The 15,785-nt window shown below is 24.4% G+C and overlaps 3 protein-coding genes across 3 annotated transcripts; 1 reads left to right on the top strand and 2 right to left on the bottom strand.

Moving 5' to 3' along the window:
• Nucleotides 1–727: 727 nt before the first annotated feature.
• OCT59_010467 (uncharacterized protein) lies at nucleotides 728–3,249 on the bottom strand (the record flags this gene model as incomplete). Its single annotated transcript, XM_025330318.2, has 9 exons — nucleotides 728–857; nucleotides 935–1,026; nucleotides 1,120–1,199; nucleotides 1,273–1,537; nucleotides 1,624–1,748; nucleotides 1,839–1,896; nucleotides 1,987–2,027; nucleotides 2,100–2,196; nucleotides 2,266–3,249. 9 exons carry the CDS (start codon nucleotides 3,247–3,249, stop codon nucleotides 728–730), a joined length of 1,872 nt encoding a protein of 623 aa, XP_025179775.2.
• A 1,208-nt stretch (nucleotides 3,250–4,457) lies between these two features.
• OCT59_010466 (uncharacterized protein) lies at nucleotides 4,458–7,249 on the top strand. The gene is made up of 5 exons (XM_066133031.1): nucleotides 4,458–4,739; nucleotides 4,823–4,947; nucleotides 5,045–5,407; nucleotides 5,503–5,601; nucleotides 5,689–7,249. The coding sequence occupies exons 1-5, from the start codon at nucleotides 4,499–4,501 to the stop codon at nucleotides 7,117–7,119; spliced, it is 2,259 nt and encodes a 752-aa protein (XP_066000618.1). The 5' UTR covers nucleotides 4,458–4,498; the 3' UTR covers nucleotides 7,120–7,249.
• A 2,254-nt stretch (nucleotides 7,250–9,503) lies between these two features.
• On the bottom strand, nucleotides 9,504–10,009 carry OCT59_010465 (uncharacterized protein; the record flags this gene model as incomplete). The annotated part of the gene is made up of 2 exons (XM_066133029.1): nucleotides 9,504–9,817; nucleotides 9,877–10,009. The coding sequence occupies 2 exons, from the start codon at nucleotides 10,007–10,009 to the stop codon at nucleotides 9,504–9,506; spliced, it is 447 nt and encodes a 148-aa protein (XP_066000617.1).
• Between the last annotated feature and the right edge of the window lie 5,776 nt (nucleotides 10,010–15,785).

Below are 15,785 nucleotides of genomic sequence, written 5' to 3'. Positions count from 1 at the left end.
ATGTCAGCAATAATATAAATAAACTGTTTATGTAACGTATTTAACGTATTTAACGTTTTTAACGTACTATACTAGGGTAAACGTGTATAATTCGTAGTGTTTACAAATAAATAGTTAAACGCCTCATCGAATTCAGAAATAACCTGTTGTTTTTATTTATGCATTTTTATGCTTTTTTATTAAGCTATTGCATACTGCTGCATATTTATAACAGACTATTTTATTTACAACAGACTTTAGAATCCCCGAAAAAAAAAAATTATTCTAAATAAGTTGTTGATTTAAAACTTTGTTTACTTAAAAAACTTGTACGATGGTTTTATAGATGTCCATGTATCATTAAACCTGTTCTTCGGAGTTCGGTTGATCGCAAAATCCGTTATCCAATCCAAAACATGTGATCTGCTTAACTGCTTTTACTTAAATCGGATGGCTGAACGGGTTACACATTTCCGTCATATCAACTGCAAAAAATCCGAAATACTCTTACTAGAAATTGGGATACCATTTTATATCCGATTTTTCAATTAGATAAATAGTTTTACGACCATCATAAGTGATCATTATTTATATTACTCGTTTACTTGAAACAATATAATATTAAATAAATAATTTATTTTATTTTCTTTATAATTCTAATTTGTATATAAATATACTCTCATTTATAAACACCCAAATCCTTCAAGGATGTAGGTGCTTATAAATGAAAATTCATTATTTAATTAATCTAATTATAATTTGGTAGCATTCTTAAGAAGGGATGAGATTCAGTATTAAATACATAATTATCTAATGAAATTACGTCGGGCTCACTGAATAGTAAATATAAATACTTTAATGTTTCTGCAAAAAAGAAACTATAATGATAATAGTTAGTAATTCGCTTTTTATAATAAAAATATATAACTATATCAATTAAAATAAAATACGTTACCTTTCCATATTATCATTTTGTACAATATTTGGTCCTGCCACATTACGTAATCCAGAATATGCTGTCTGTGTTTTGCACCACGTTTCGATTGCCTTTTAAAGTAAAAAAATGGATCGAGAAATTGATATCATCAATATTAATATGCATAGATGTATGTATATATATATATACTTTATCGTCATTACCTGCCATATTTCCCAACCTTTTTCTTGATACGATTTATCTCCAGTAACTCGATATAATATAAACAGACTTTCAATAGTTTCTAAAAAAATGTCAGCGATAAAGTATTATTTATCACACATTCTTCTTCCTGATCACCCAAATTTGATACATACCAGGTCTGAGTAAATAGTTTCCATTCATTTGATAAACTCCATAAAGTAAAAGTTTATTATTCCATTGTGTAGCGAGCATCTTTAATTTATTTTTGTCTATGGGATCACCTTTTACAAAAAAGCTGAAAGATTCAGGGCCAATTCCCGTTGTAGTTGAATTGTATGCCCAAAAACACGTTTCCGCTAATTCTATTGCCAATTCTAAATCTTTTGGTCGATCCAACGTTTTCGATCCAATTGCTAACATTCCTGGTACGAAACAAGCCTATTAGAGCGAAAGAATGTGAGATAAACAAATTTAATTGTTTCAATAATTTCCAAAACATAAGAATGTTTCAGGTGGAATATTACCAAATGTTCCATTCTAGCAACAAATGAACCATGAGAGTAAGATCCAAGAAATAATAAATCCGGGTAAGCTTTAACCTGACCCTTTTTTATCAAGTATTTACTCATACTATCAATTGATTCCTCGTCTATTATTAAAAAATATATATATATATTTATATATTTTTTTTAGTCAAACTGTCCAATCCTACTTAATAATAATTACTATATACACTTACACATCCTTCTATATTGATCAATTGCACCTCCGATGTATATATATTCTTTGATCAAGTACTATTTAAGTTAAATGTTATTAATGTTAATATGATAACCAGTTGCATAATTGATATAATTAATAAATTTTGCTATACATAAATAAAATACCTCATAAAAACTATCACCCATACCTCCAAAATTTATTTCATCTATAATGCATAATAAATTATAATGATTATTTATATTTTAAAAAATGACTCTAATTGATTTAACTAGAATACCATTAGTGAATTGTCCCGATGTTTGACTAACGAAGAGAGGGTAAAATCCGGGAATCGATTTCTTTGCTTTATCTAGGACATCCGTTACTAGTTGTACCTACAAATAAAAGACAATATTAATTCAAATAATAAAAAAAGGTTCCCTCTATCTTTCGAATAAACTTACTTTATCGAAATAAGAGCTAATTCCAGTTAATTGAGCCAATTTCGTATATTCTAATAATAAAGTTCCAGCTTGAGATAAAATTCCCATACTATAATATGGTTGATAACCATTTGCTGTAAGTCCTTTTGTGAGATTCCAAGTGTTATAAGGTATTCCAGTTGGAGAATTAAAAGCAGGAATCATAGCTTCACCCAAATCTTTAGCTTTTTGTAATAACATTTCATCACCAGACAATTCATAAGCACTCAATAATCCTCCCAAATACCTAATAGTGGTTTCAAATATGCTGATATCATTTTTAGACCAAGTAAAATCAACGTTGGCTATATAATTTGTAGCATTTTTGAACTCATCTTTAAGATCCATGATCCACATAGTATCTAAAGCATCAACCATGGTAGCACCCCAACCATTATAATTATTACTAGAAGAATTAGTTATAGGCAAAAGTTCATCTGATCCCCATGCATAATTGACATAACCATTCCATGCATGTAAAAATCCTTGCTTAACTGACTCTCTACGAGATTCTCGTAATGCTTTTTCTTCAGGGGTTTCAAAAAAATTTATTGGATCAGATTGAATTTTTGGTAAATAAGAAACCTTATTAATTACATCTAAGAAGTCTATTTTATTAGTTGATTGAGTATTATTAAGATCACCAGTATCAACAGCTTTACCGGTTTCAGTAATATCGTTATTAGTTTCTACAATTTTACCTATATAATTATTATTTATAGTGTCAGTAATGTCATTAGTGTCAGTAGTGTCATTAACGTCCGTAAGTTCTGTAAAGTTTGTAATGTCAGTGTCTATAGATTCTAGAGAATTACTGGTGTTACTCCACCATTGTTCTGGTTTATCAAGGTCATCATTATCTACTGTAAATATTTGATAAGTTAATAATAGAAAGATGGATAAGAGAAAAATTGTTATCCTTAAACGCGTATTTAACCTCCATGAAAATTGATTATTATGGCTCATCATGAATTTTTATAAACAAAAATGAGCTTTTTTTTTCAAAAAAAAAAAAAAAAATTTTTAAAGAAAAGGATTTAATTTCGAAATTCAAATCAATTTTTATTATTTTCCAAATAAAATGGACGCACTTATCTAATTAAAGCAATACAAAAAAATTAAACAAACAAATTTAGTAAATATAAGTATGTGTGGTGAAACTCAAATGCATTTGGTGAATGAATCAATTATAGAGAGGAGTTCTGAAAAAAATTTGTGCAACTTTCGCAATTCAAGTAAAACCATAATGACTTTTTTATTCGATGATTTTAAGGTTTAAAAGTTTCAAATGAGCAATCATAATTTAATACAAGCGTGATCATTCCTTTTCAGGTAAGTCATTTATGATATAATTTACAAAATAAGATTAGGAAGTAATCAGATACCAAATTTACTATTATTTAAGCTTAAAACCATTTTTCTTGTGAAAAAATATTTGTAACCATGTTTCTCTAGGGACTTGGGGTATCGTTTTATTAACATTTCTAATTTATGTGACAATTAAATTTGATATGAAATATTACAAATTTTTTATTGACGTGAATATCATAATTCGCTTTTAATTTGGTATCAATATTTATTAATATCTAATTTAGATTTACAAATTCGATTTCATTACTGATTACTGTGATGACTGGATCTATCCGACTATCCCATTCTCATTAGGAACCCTAGCCTCATATATTACTGTATTATTTGAATATCCAGCGAAATTACATCAACCGTGATGTAATGTATTTTTTTCATACATGAATACCAACAGGTAATGATTCAAAACGGATTAATAAAATCTAAAACTTTTTTCCCAACCAGCAAAAATTGATTTTCGTGCAACACTGTTCATATTTCAAGTGGGAAATATATCCCTTTATTGAGGTTCATAATGTAGTATAATAATTAATTTATTGTTTCATTTTTATGTATTGTTCATTACAACAATCTTTTTTTTTTACACCTTTAAACATGCATTTTTTTAGCTAATTCATAATGCCTTTTGACTTTGTCAGTTCCATCGTCCAAACTTTTTCTCTGAATTAAGTTATTGTGGTACGTTAAACAATCTTATTCCTCTGTGTGTGGCGTTTTTTTCTAAAAATCCGGATTGGGAACTATTGCATGTGACATCGTTGTTTTAATATTTATATCATTAAATTTTTTTAAAAAAAAGTGCGATTGCAAATTTCTCCCTTTTTTTTCTTCATGCATTTTTTTTCTCATGGATTCCGCAGCAATGAACGTTCATAGAGAAAGTGGAAAGGAGACTTTTGATTACAAAAAACAATTTAATATTCAAACTCAGTTAATTTATTCTTTGAGAGCCCGTATTGAAGAATTGGAAACGGATTCTTTAATTAAAGACCAAAGTATTAATAAACTCCAACGAGAAATTTTTGATTTAAAAAAAAGTATTCAAACAATTTATGATAATATTAATACCCTTTCCGGAAACTTATTTGGTAATAAATCAAACTAAAAATCATTAATTTGTGATTATTGTTGTTATTAAAGTTTATTAAAATATACTTAAAATTAATTTTAGTTCCAGGAGAACTTCAACCACTCGCTCAATCGTCTGCACAAAAATATGCTTCAATTTCAGAGGAATCAGAAATAAGAAAGTTAAACAATTTGATGGAGGAGTACTTCTCAATATTAAATGTTGAAGTATATAACATAATTTTATTTTTTGATAAATATTTATTATATTTTGCAAGATTTCTTAATATTAATGTGATTGATCATACCATCTTTTTTTTTTCAGGAGGCTATCATAAGCTTTAAGGAGTTTAAATCAGAACATCATGCGAAAGCAATAGAATTATTTGCAAATAAAGCAATCGAATCAAATCAGAAAGATGTGGATGATGTTATGAAATTGTTTAAAAATATTGCATCTTCTAAGATTTGTAATAATAATACTTTTAAAAATGGTTTTGAAGGAACTATAAGTTTTTTGATGGATATTGGCGTAGATAAACCGTTGGCTTATTCTTTTACTGGACAATTATTATTTAGTGCTGAACTTGATTTCCAGGATATTACAAAACTTCTTAAACCTTTGGATGATGACAAGTTAATAGGAAAAATAATAAAAGGATATGCAAATGCTTTAAAAAATGATGTGGTAAATTTGAAAAAGTTCAAATGATTGTTTATGTATCGAATTTTGAATTTTTTTTTTTGACATTTTTTTTTCTTTTTTTCTCGCATATAAATTAGGATGAACCAACATATATACAAAAGTTAAACGAATTTAATTTCAAATCACTATTTTCAATGGCAAATGAAAACGATTTGAATAAATTTCTTCAAAATCTTGTAGGATGAAGAAACAATTTTTTTTTTGTATTTTTTTTTTTCTTGCATTTTTTTTTTATTAATTTTTCAATCTCTTTTTTAACTCAGGGACTCGGATCTTTCTTTAGTCATGAAAGGAATGATAACAGGAGCAGGAACTATAATTATGATAGGAATGAGTACAAGAATATTAACTATAATTATAATAACAAGAGCAATGAGAGTGAGAACAGAAGCCACAACTATGTAAATAAAGATGTGAATAAGGGCTATTCCTATTCATCCTATCTATATAATGGGAACCCATACCCTGATCCTTATAACGGGAGTGAGAATAGAGACAATCTTAATCCAACTTCTTATGTTAAGGAAGGTGCTTATAACGAAAATCCCTATCCCAATGCTTATAACGAGGATAAAGATAAGGGTCTTTATGGTGAAAATCCATATCCTGATCCATATAGTGAACATGAAAGCAAGGATCTTTATAGCGGAATTTCATATTCTGGCGGAAATGAAACTTATGGGAATCCTGAAAATAAAAGTAAAGACCCCTATACAGATTCTTATAATAAGAATCGTCCTTATGGTGGGAATCCTTTCCCCGAATCATTTTCGGGGAATGAAAGCAAGGATAATTCTGGTGGGAATCCTTTCCCCGAATCATATTCGGGGAATGAAAGCAAGGATAATTCTGGTGGGAATCCTTTCCCCGAATCATATTCGGAGAATGAGAGCAAGGATCTGTATGGTGGAAATGATCTTTATAATGAGAAAGAAAGCAAGGATCTTTATAATAGTTCGTATACTATTCCTTATGATAGGGATGGGAATAAAGATTCTTACAACAACAGAAATTTATATTCCAATCCTTATATTGAAAATGAGAGCAAGGGTCCTTATGGTAAAAATCCTTACCCTGATTCTCATAGTAAGAATGATAAAAATTCCTATTCTAATCCTTACAATGAAAATAAGAATAGGATCAACTATGATGGTTCCAATTCTCTCTATAAAGATGAAAGGAAAGAATCTTATAATAAAAATTCCTATTCTGATTTATATAGTAAAAATGATGATAAAAATTTTTATGGTGGAAATTATAAAAATGGTAGTGAGAATGTAAATAAAAACTATTCTAATTCTTATGATGAAGTTAGAAGTAAAGATTCTCATGATGGAAACTCTTATAACAAGAATTTAAATAATAATAAAAATCCATATCCTGATTCATATGGTGAGAATAGGTCTTATAGTGAAAATTATAATAAGAATTATAATGATGATTTTTATAATAATGAAGACAAAACTTATAATGGAAATTCAAAATATAATAAGAATATAAACAATTATAATAATTTTTATGATGAAAATAGAAGTCATAATTCCAGTGAAAATTCATATAGTAGAAATAAGAACAATTATACTTATAATGAAAATAAAAGCAAAAATCCTTATAATAGAAATAATTATAATGAATATAATAATAGAAATTTCAATACTACCAATAATAATAGAACGTATGATGACACATGGTAAAAAAAATATTTGTTTTAGTAAATTTTTTAAAAATTTAAAAATAATATAATTTTTTTTGATAAAAATAGTTTTTATTAAATATTTTTTGTATATCTTGTAATTATAAAATTAAAAACTGATTTTTATTTTCAAAATATTTTAATATTTATAATTATAAAGTAAAGTTTGAAATATATATAAAAGATATAAAAGAAAAATAATTTAAAAAGAAATATTCTAATAAATAAATGTGTATTTTAGTAATTTTACCCATTATATAATGTTTAAATCTCACAAAAATTTGTAAAAAAGAAATTCTTAATATACAAACTTTTTAAAAAATATACAATATATGTATTTTTACCTATATAATTACTTTATAAGTTTATTTAAAATACTTAAAACATCAAAAATAGGTTTGAATATTATTTTTAATTTATTTGATTCATTAAATCATATAATGTATTTAATGTTAAACAGAATTAAATAATTGACATAAAAAGTATTTTTTTTTAAAAAAAAATCAAGATTTAAGTATTATATATAGAGGTAAAATTTAAATTTACCTATTATTTTAATTATTAAAATTAAATTTTAAAATATTAAAAAATATTTTAATTACTAAAATTTATATTATTAAAATTTAAAATAATTTTTTCTATAAAATAAACAATTTATAAATTTACAATATAATTTTAAAATTACATATAATATTATAGAAATAAATTAAATATAATTCATTAATAATATTTTTATATTATCAAAGCAATTATTGGAATTTAGTAATTTATTAAAAAAGAAAAAAAAATGGTATGAAATTTTAAAATATAATATTTGAAATTTCATATTTATTACATATATAATCCAAAAATAACTATTATAAAAATCATTTTTATTTTTATATTTTTATTGAATTAAAAATATTTTATAAATTAATTTAATAAATATATCTACTAAATTAGATTTTTTTTTATTAATTATTAAACAAAATTTTTAAAAAAACTTGCTGCATTTTTTTATATTAAAAAAATTTTTAATAATATTAAATATTATTACAGATTTTAAGTTAAATTTATAATAATATATAAATTATTGGTATAGTATAATCTTAAAATCTATAATATACAGTTAACCCTTGTTATAACGAACCTTAGAATCCAGATCTCAACTTCACTATAAGACTATAATGAAGATTTTAAAAGATTTGATTGGTTAATTCGTTATAGCAAGGGGAAATTTATTATAATTGTCTAAAAAATTCACTATATCAAGAGTTCGCTATATCAAGGTTTGACTGTATATATATAATCTAAAGTTGATCAAAGTTAGTATAAATGGTTATTTTAAAACTACAATTCTGTTCAAATTTTTCTTAATTTCAGCCAAATTATAATGTAAAATTAACATTGCATTTACATAATGTAACATTTTTTTTAATAATTATGAATATATTTACCTAATTTTTAAGAACATACTTATAAATTTTAAACTTCATTTTATTTAGTTTAATCTGGCTAAAAAAAGTTATTTATTATAAATTTTAAAAAAAACTTTTTCAATCTTTTTTCTTTTGCTTATTTATTTTTTTAAAATATTTAAAATGAAGTTATTTTAATAAAATTTTTTTTTGCAAAGAGCTTAAATCATAATTTATATAACAATAATTATTATTTATTAATTTCATTTTATAAGATTAAAGATTAATTATTGGTCAAAAGTTGTATTTTTTAGATGACAAAAAATTTTGAAAAATTTTACAATAGAATATATAGATTTTGCTATGGGCAATATCTTTTATTATTATGATTTTTAATGTTTAAAAGTGGTAATTTAACTTTATATAGAACTCTAAAAAAAGAATTATTTTTGTGAATTTATAAAAAAAATGCATAAAGTTAAATTTAATCATTTTTATTTTGTTCATTAAGATTAGTGAAAAATATTGAACAGATAAGTTAGTAAAAGAGTTAAAATAAAAAAAATAATGTATTTTGAACTATATTCTGAACATTTGTATTTATTTTTTGCATATATCAATAAAAAATTTTTCTTGGCATTTTCCAAAATAGTGAATATTAATAAATTTCACATGAATTTTTTTCATGTGGTCACATGATTTTTATTTTTATTTTTTATTATTTAATATTAGAAAATAAAAAATTTAAGGGCTTTTTTTTTAATATATAATGTTATTATTTAGTACAATAAAATTGTAAAGCAAATCTTACATATACAGAAATTTACTATATATAATAATATTTAGCAAAAAAAATTTTAAAACAATAAAAGGTAAAAAATCATGTAATAATAATTAGAAGAATATGGACTTTGATATAAAAAATCCTGAAGATTATACTAATTAAAAAGACCAATAGCAAAATATATATTTTTTATAGTGAAACGCTTTACTTTTGCTTTTCTTCTGCCAACCTTTTTAACCTTTTTTCTTCTACCAACCTTTTTTTCTTTACCAACCTTTTTTCCCTATTTTTTTCCCTATTTTTTTCCATTAATTTTTCCTTTATCAACTTTTCCTCTGCTCTCTCTTTCTCTATGTGACATACAAGTTCCACTCTAGTTACTAGCTTACCATCATTCATAATGACATATACCTTTTTTGGATGGTAAAGGTAGTTCGCAATACCTTCCATTTTATTAATTCCCCAGATATCCATTTCTCTTGTCATTTCACACCATGCAAATAAAATATCACGATCATCTAAAAAAAAACAACCATTTCAAAATGATCTACAAACAGTGGGTAAATATTGGTAATACCATACTTTTCATTGAAGTGTTTCTTATTTTCTTGATCAATTAGCCATCCATCTGTAGATTCATAAAAATCACGAAACTTATAATCATTCTTTAATGTAGCAACCAATTCTAAATAACTCTGCAATTTTCTCATTGCTTTATTTCTTTCTTAGCTGATCGATATTGTTTGAGTTCCCCGAAGATCTAATTTCTATTGGAATAAAGAAATCCAGACATTTATTTCCATACAGTTTCCAAACTTTTAAATCTCTTATTTTAGGATTACATTTCCATGCTGATTCTAAAGAAGAAGATGATGATTGTTCTTTCTCTAAAGTATATATAAATTTTGTTTGTCTTTCAGATTGCAAGCTGTAACTGATACATCAAATGCAAAATTGATGATCCTTTTCTGATTTGATTTTCAGGAAATGTTGATTGCTACTAATTAACTGTTGTATTTGCATTCTATTACAGTCATCTATCAACAGATTTAGTCTTGGTGCTGATAAAGAAATTTTACCTGTTTCTAATGATATTTTTTGTGATTTTTTTTTGTCTTTTTTTTTGAGTTTTCTTTGAGAAATATAGATTGATCATGTACAAATAATAGATAATATAGGGTTACTATAATAATTGTGGTTTCATTCACTCCTAATATTATTGAGCTCAGTAAAGAAATCTATTGATAAGAAATTAAGTAAAATATAAAAATAAAAATATATTATTTATATTTTATTTAATTTGTTATTAACAATTAATTTAAAAAGATAATATAGGATTCTTATAATAATTGTGGTTTAAATTCATTTCCATAATATTATTGAAATTTCGGTAAAATACATTGATAAGAAATTAAGTAAAAAATATAAAAATAAAAATATATTATTTATATTTTATTTAATTAACTTTATTAAATTAATTCTAAAAATGCAATTTTACTACTATTAGATTTGGCTTGTTGAGATGATTCCAATGAGCTATATGTTATCCTTTTCTGATTACTAGATCAAAAGTAGCAAACTGTCTGATTGGTAATGATATTTAGCAAAAATGCCAATTAGTCACCAATTGATCACCAACCAATTACCTAATTAATGACCGATTGGTGATTGATTGATATCTGATTTTTCACTTTTTAACCTGTACAGTCAACTTTGTTATAACGAACCCTAAGGTCCAAACCTCAACTTCATTATAAAACTATAGTGAAGATTTTAAGAGATTTGATTGGTTAATTCGTTATAATGAGGGGAAATTTATTATAATTGTCGGAAAAATTCATTATATTAAGGGTTCGCTATATCAATGTTTGACTGTATAAAGTAGTGAGAAATGAATTTTTGTTATTTTAAATTTAAGAAATAAATTAATGTTTCTTTTTATTATTTTTTTTTATAGTATATGTACTAGAAGAATATCAATTTAAATATTATAAAACTGGACTTAAAGGTAATAAAAAATAAGAAAAAGAAAGATTTTTTATTATTTTAAATTTAAGAAATGAATTAACATTTCTTTTTATTATTTGTTTTGTAAGACACGTACTAGAAGGATACTAACTTAAATATGAAACTATACTCTAAGGTAAGAAATAAGGAAAAGGAAAATTTTTTTTATTTTAAATATAAAAAATGAACTAATATTTCTTTTTATATTTTTTTGTAAAGTATAGCTTGAACTATAAAGAAGGAAATTCAGTACTAAAGTTTATAAAAAAAAAGTTTGGCTGAGGGAATTTTTGACTTTTTATTTGTAAATAATTCTTTTAACGAAATATATAATATTTTATTTTTTTTATAGGTTGCTGATTCTTTAGAATCTTTTTTATTTTTTTTAATTTGATTTTTCTTTTTTTTTTGTAGATATCAGTTCTTTTGGCTTTAGAATTTTGATCTGGTAAATTTTGATTTTGATTCAAAACTTATATTTTTTTTAATTTATTTTTTTTTTCAATTTTTCTTGTTTTTTTATAAATGTCAGTTTCTTCAACTTTAGAATTTGAGTCTAGTAAATTTCAATTTGAAAATTTGAAATATGTTTTTTTTCAATTTATTTTTTTTAATTTTTCTCCTTTTTTTTGCAGATATTGATTCTTTTAACTAAAATTAACTAATATTTCGTTCACATAATTTTGAACATAGATTTCAATATTCTTTTTTTTATTTCTTTTAACAATACCTTCATTGGACATATATGGATTTCAGTCAGTAAGTAGATTTTTTTTTTTAACATTATTTATTTAATAAAATATTACTAACTACTTCAGTTTCATTTTTTTCTTTTTTATAGACAACTGGTTTTTTAGTTATTAGATATAAGTTGTTAGATATATTGGAGTTCTATATAGGATTTTTTTTGAATTATTTCTTTAATAAAATAATTACTTCTATTTCATTTTTGCAGAGCAATTTTTATCATTAAAAACTTTAGTAGTGATTAAATAAAAAATGTAAGCTTTTTTATATTAGTAAAATAGCGTGATAATAGATCATCAGGAAGTTACGAAAAAAATATACATTACATATACATTTATGCAAATCATGTACATTGCAATATTCATTCTTTTTAATGTACAAGTAATATTTAACATTAATGAACATCATCAATGAAATTTTTATCATGATGTGCAGCATTTAATAATAAATATTCAATGTACATATCTTTGCTATAATAAAAATATAATTACTAACTAGTAAATTTCAGTTAGTATTGATCGGTATCATGTGATCAGTTTGCCGATCGATCTTTTTTTTCGATAAAAAAAAGTCTAATAAAAAACTTTAAACTTTTTTTTTCCCTTTTTTTCACTTCCCTTCGTCCCCTTGTCCTTTCGTCCTTCTCCTATATCCTTCCCTTTTCTTTCGTCCTTCACTTCCCTTTCGTTCTCTTCTTTTTCTCACACCTGTAAGTTTCGTTACTTTTTTTTAATTTATTTTTTTTTTATTTTTTTTTAATTTTATCTTTTTTTTCATTTCTTTTCATTATTTTATTTTTTGTAGGACGTTTACTAGGGGGACGCCAGCTTGAATACTATGAAACCGGACTTTAAGGTAGTAAGAAACTGAAAAGGGGAAGATTTTTTGTTATTTTTAATTTAAGAAACGAACTAACGTTTCTCTTTATTATTTTATTTTTTGTAGGACATTTACTAGGGGGACGCTGGCTTGAATACTATGAAACCGGACTTTAAGGTAGTAAGAAACTGGAAAGTAGAAGATTTTTTGTTATTTTTAATTTAAGAAACGATCTAACGTTTCTTTTTCATTGTTTTTTTTTGTAGGACGCCAGCTTGTTCACGAAACCAGACTTTAAGGTAAAAAACTGGGAAAGGGGAATGGTGGAAAGGGATTTCGCAAAGAGGAACCAAGATTCGTAAGAATCTTGGTTTTTTTTTATTTTTTTTATTATTATGAAACGGTTTACTAACTGTTCCTTTCTTTTTTTTATAGGTTCGGTGTCTCAGAGGGCTTCCGAAGAATGGAAAATGGAGAACTAAGGTTCGTAAGTATTATATTCAGTTACGAACCTTAGATTTATTTCTTTAATACTATGGACGGTTCTAACCATTCTTTTTATTTTATTTTTTATAGGTTCTGTCGGGTGATCTTCCGAAGAACGGAAAACGGAGAACTAAGGTTCATAAGTATTATATTACGAACCTTAGATTTATTTTTTTTAATACTATGAACGGTTCTAACCGTTCTTTTTATTTTATTTTTTATAGGTTCCGTCGGGTGGTCTTTCGAAGAACGGAAAATAGAGAACTAAGGTTCGTAAGTATTATATTATGAACCTTAGATTTATTTTTTTTAATACTATGAACGGTTCTAACCGTTCTTTTTATTTTATTTTTTATAGGTTCCGTCGGGTGGTCTTCCGAAGAACAGAAAACAAAAAACTAAAGTTCGTAAGTATTATATTACGAACCTTAGATTTATTTTTTTTAATACTATGAACGGTTCTAACTGTTCTTTTTATTTTATTTTTTATAGGTTCCGTCGGGTGGTCTTCCGAAGAACGGAAAATGGAGAACTAAGGTTCGTAAGTATTATATTACGAACCTTAGATTTATTTTTTTAATACTATGAATGGTTCTAACCGTTCTTTTTATTTTATTTTTAGGTTTTGGGTTTCTCGGGTGTCTTCTGAAAAATGGAAAAAACCAAAATTCGTAAGTACGAATCTTTGGTTTATTTTTATTTATTTTATTATTATGAACGGTTTCTAACCGTTCTTTTCTTTGATTTTTAGGTTTTGGGTGGGCTTCTGAAGAACAGAAAACCCAAAGATTCGTAAGGACAATACGAATCTTTAATTTTTTTAATTTTTTTTGTTATTTCTAATTCTTTTTCCTTTTAGATCTTGGGTGGGTTTCTGAAGAACGGAAAAAGAAGACGAATCTTAACGGATTGGTAAGTTTCGAAGATTTCAATTCACTTCGAAACTTGGATTTTTTTATTTTTCTTTTAGAAACGTAAACTAATGTTTCTTGTTTGCTTTTTTTTGTAGGATCTGGGATCACTCAGTTATATGGAATTTCGAAGGTATATACAGTACCTTCAAATTTTTATTTTTTCTAACGAAACGTTTTTACTAACGGTTTCATTTTTTTTCTTTTGTAGGTCCAAGACGCGACTGGATCCTATTTCGAAGGTATATATATCCCTTCGAATTTTACTTTTTTTTATTTTTAACGAAAAGTTTTATTAACATTTTCATTTTTTTCTTTATAGGTTTATTTTGGAAATCAATTTTTATCTAGTATTTAACATATTATATAGATTTAAAATAGCCATAGATATTATATTAATTAGTTAATAATACATTTGTATAGTATAATGATAGTATAATAATAAATAACGCATGTATTTTAATATCATTAATAAATGTGTTAATTAATCGTAATGTACAGGTGATGAACATCTTTAATTTGGCGATGAACATCAAATGTTGTGACATCAGTAATACATTGCAGGGTCCGATGTTCAGCGTTTCTTTATGATGTACATCAAGTGACCGATGTACATTTGATGAATATTTTTCCCGTGACTTCCTGATGATATATTTTTTTATATATTTTAATTAATATATAAATGAAAATACTATTATCAGTTATTATAATAATAATAAATAAATATTAGTATAATGTTTATTAAATTTAAAATAATATACATCGTAATGTATAAGCAATAAACATTTTGATTTTGGTAATAAACATCAAATGTTGTGATATCAGTAATACTTCTTTATAATGTACATCAAGTAACCGATGTACATTTGATGACCATTTTTCCTGTAACTTTCTGATGTACATCATTCTGGAATCATGTGATCGGTCATTTTATCACCTGCATAATTTTTGCTACAAATTATTTGCTATCCCATTGGTATTATCCTATAAATAAGCAGAATCTTAAATTTCACTTTTATTCTAAAAAAGGATATTTTGTATGCTAATTATTTAATTCTAATTAGAATTAATACATCATGTGATTTAATGAAAAAAATTTTGAAAAAAAAGTTTTGTTAAAATTATTTTTGGTATTTTAAGTAAATTTGCAGAGTAGGGAAAAATACATATAATAAATATTTTTTAAAAAGTTTGTATATTAAAAATTTCTTTTTTTGTTACAAAATGTGAGATTTTAACATCATACAGGAAGGATAATATATACATTTTTCCATATTTAAATTTTGTAATAGTTTCTATATAGTAAAAATTTCTAACAATTTATTTAAATTATAAAATATATGAAATCAATCCTAAATATATATTTTGAAGTTATATTTAAAAAGTATAATAAAGTTTATAAACTAAACTGAAAGTAAATGCAAAAAATATAATTTTATTTATAATAAAATTTTAAAACTAAAAAAAAATATATAATAAATTTTATATTAATTTATACTATATTATATATATGAGT

The sequence above is a fragment of the Rhizophagus irregularis genome, chromosome 18 (assembly GCF_026210795.1).
Source record: "Rhizophagus irregularis chromosome 18, complete sequence".
NCBI classification, from domain to species: Eukaryota; Fungi; Glomeromycota; class Glomeromycetes; order Glomerales; family Glomeraceae; genus Rhizophagus; species Rhizophagus irregularis.
This window is presented reverse-complemented; position numbering and strand designations above follow the sequence as displayed.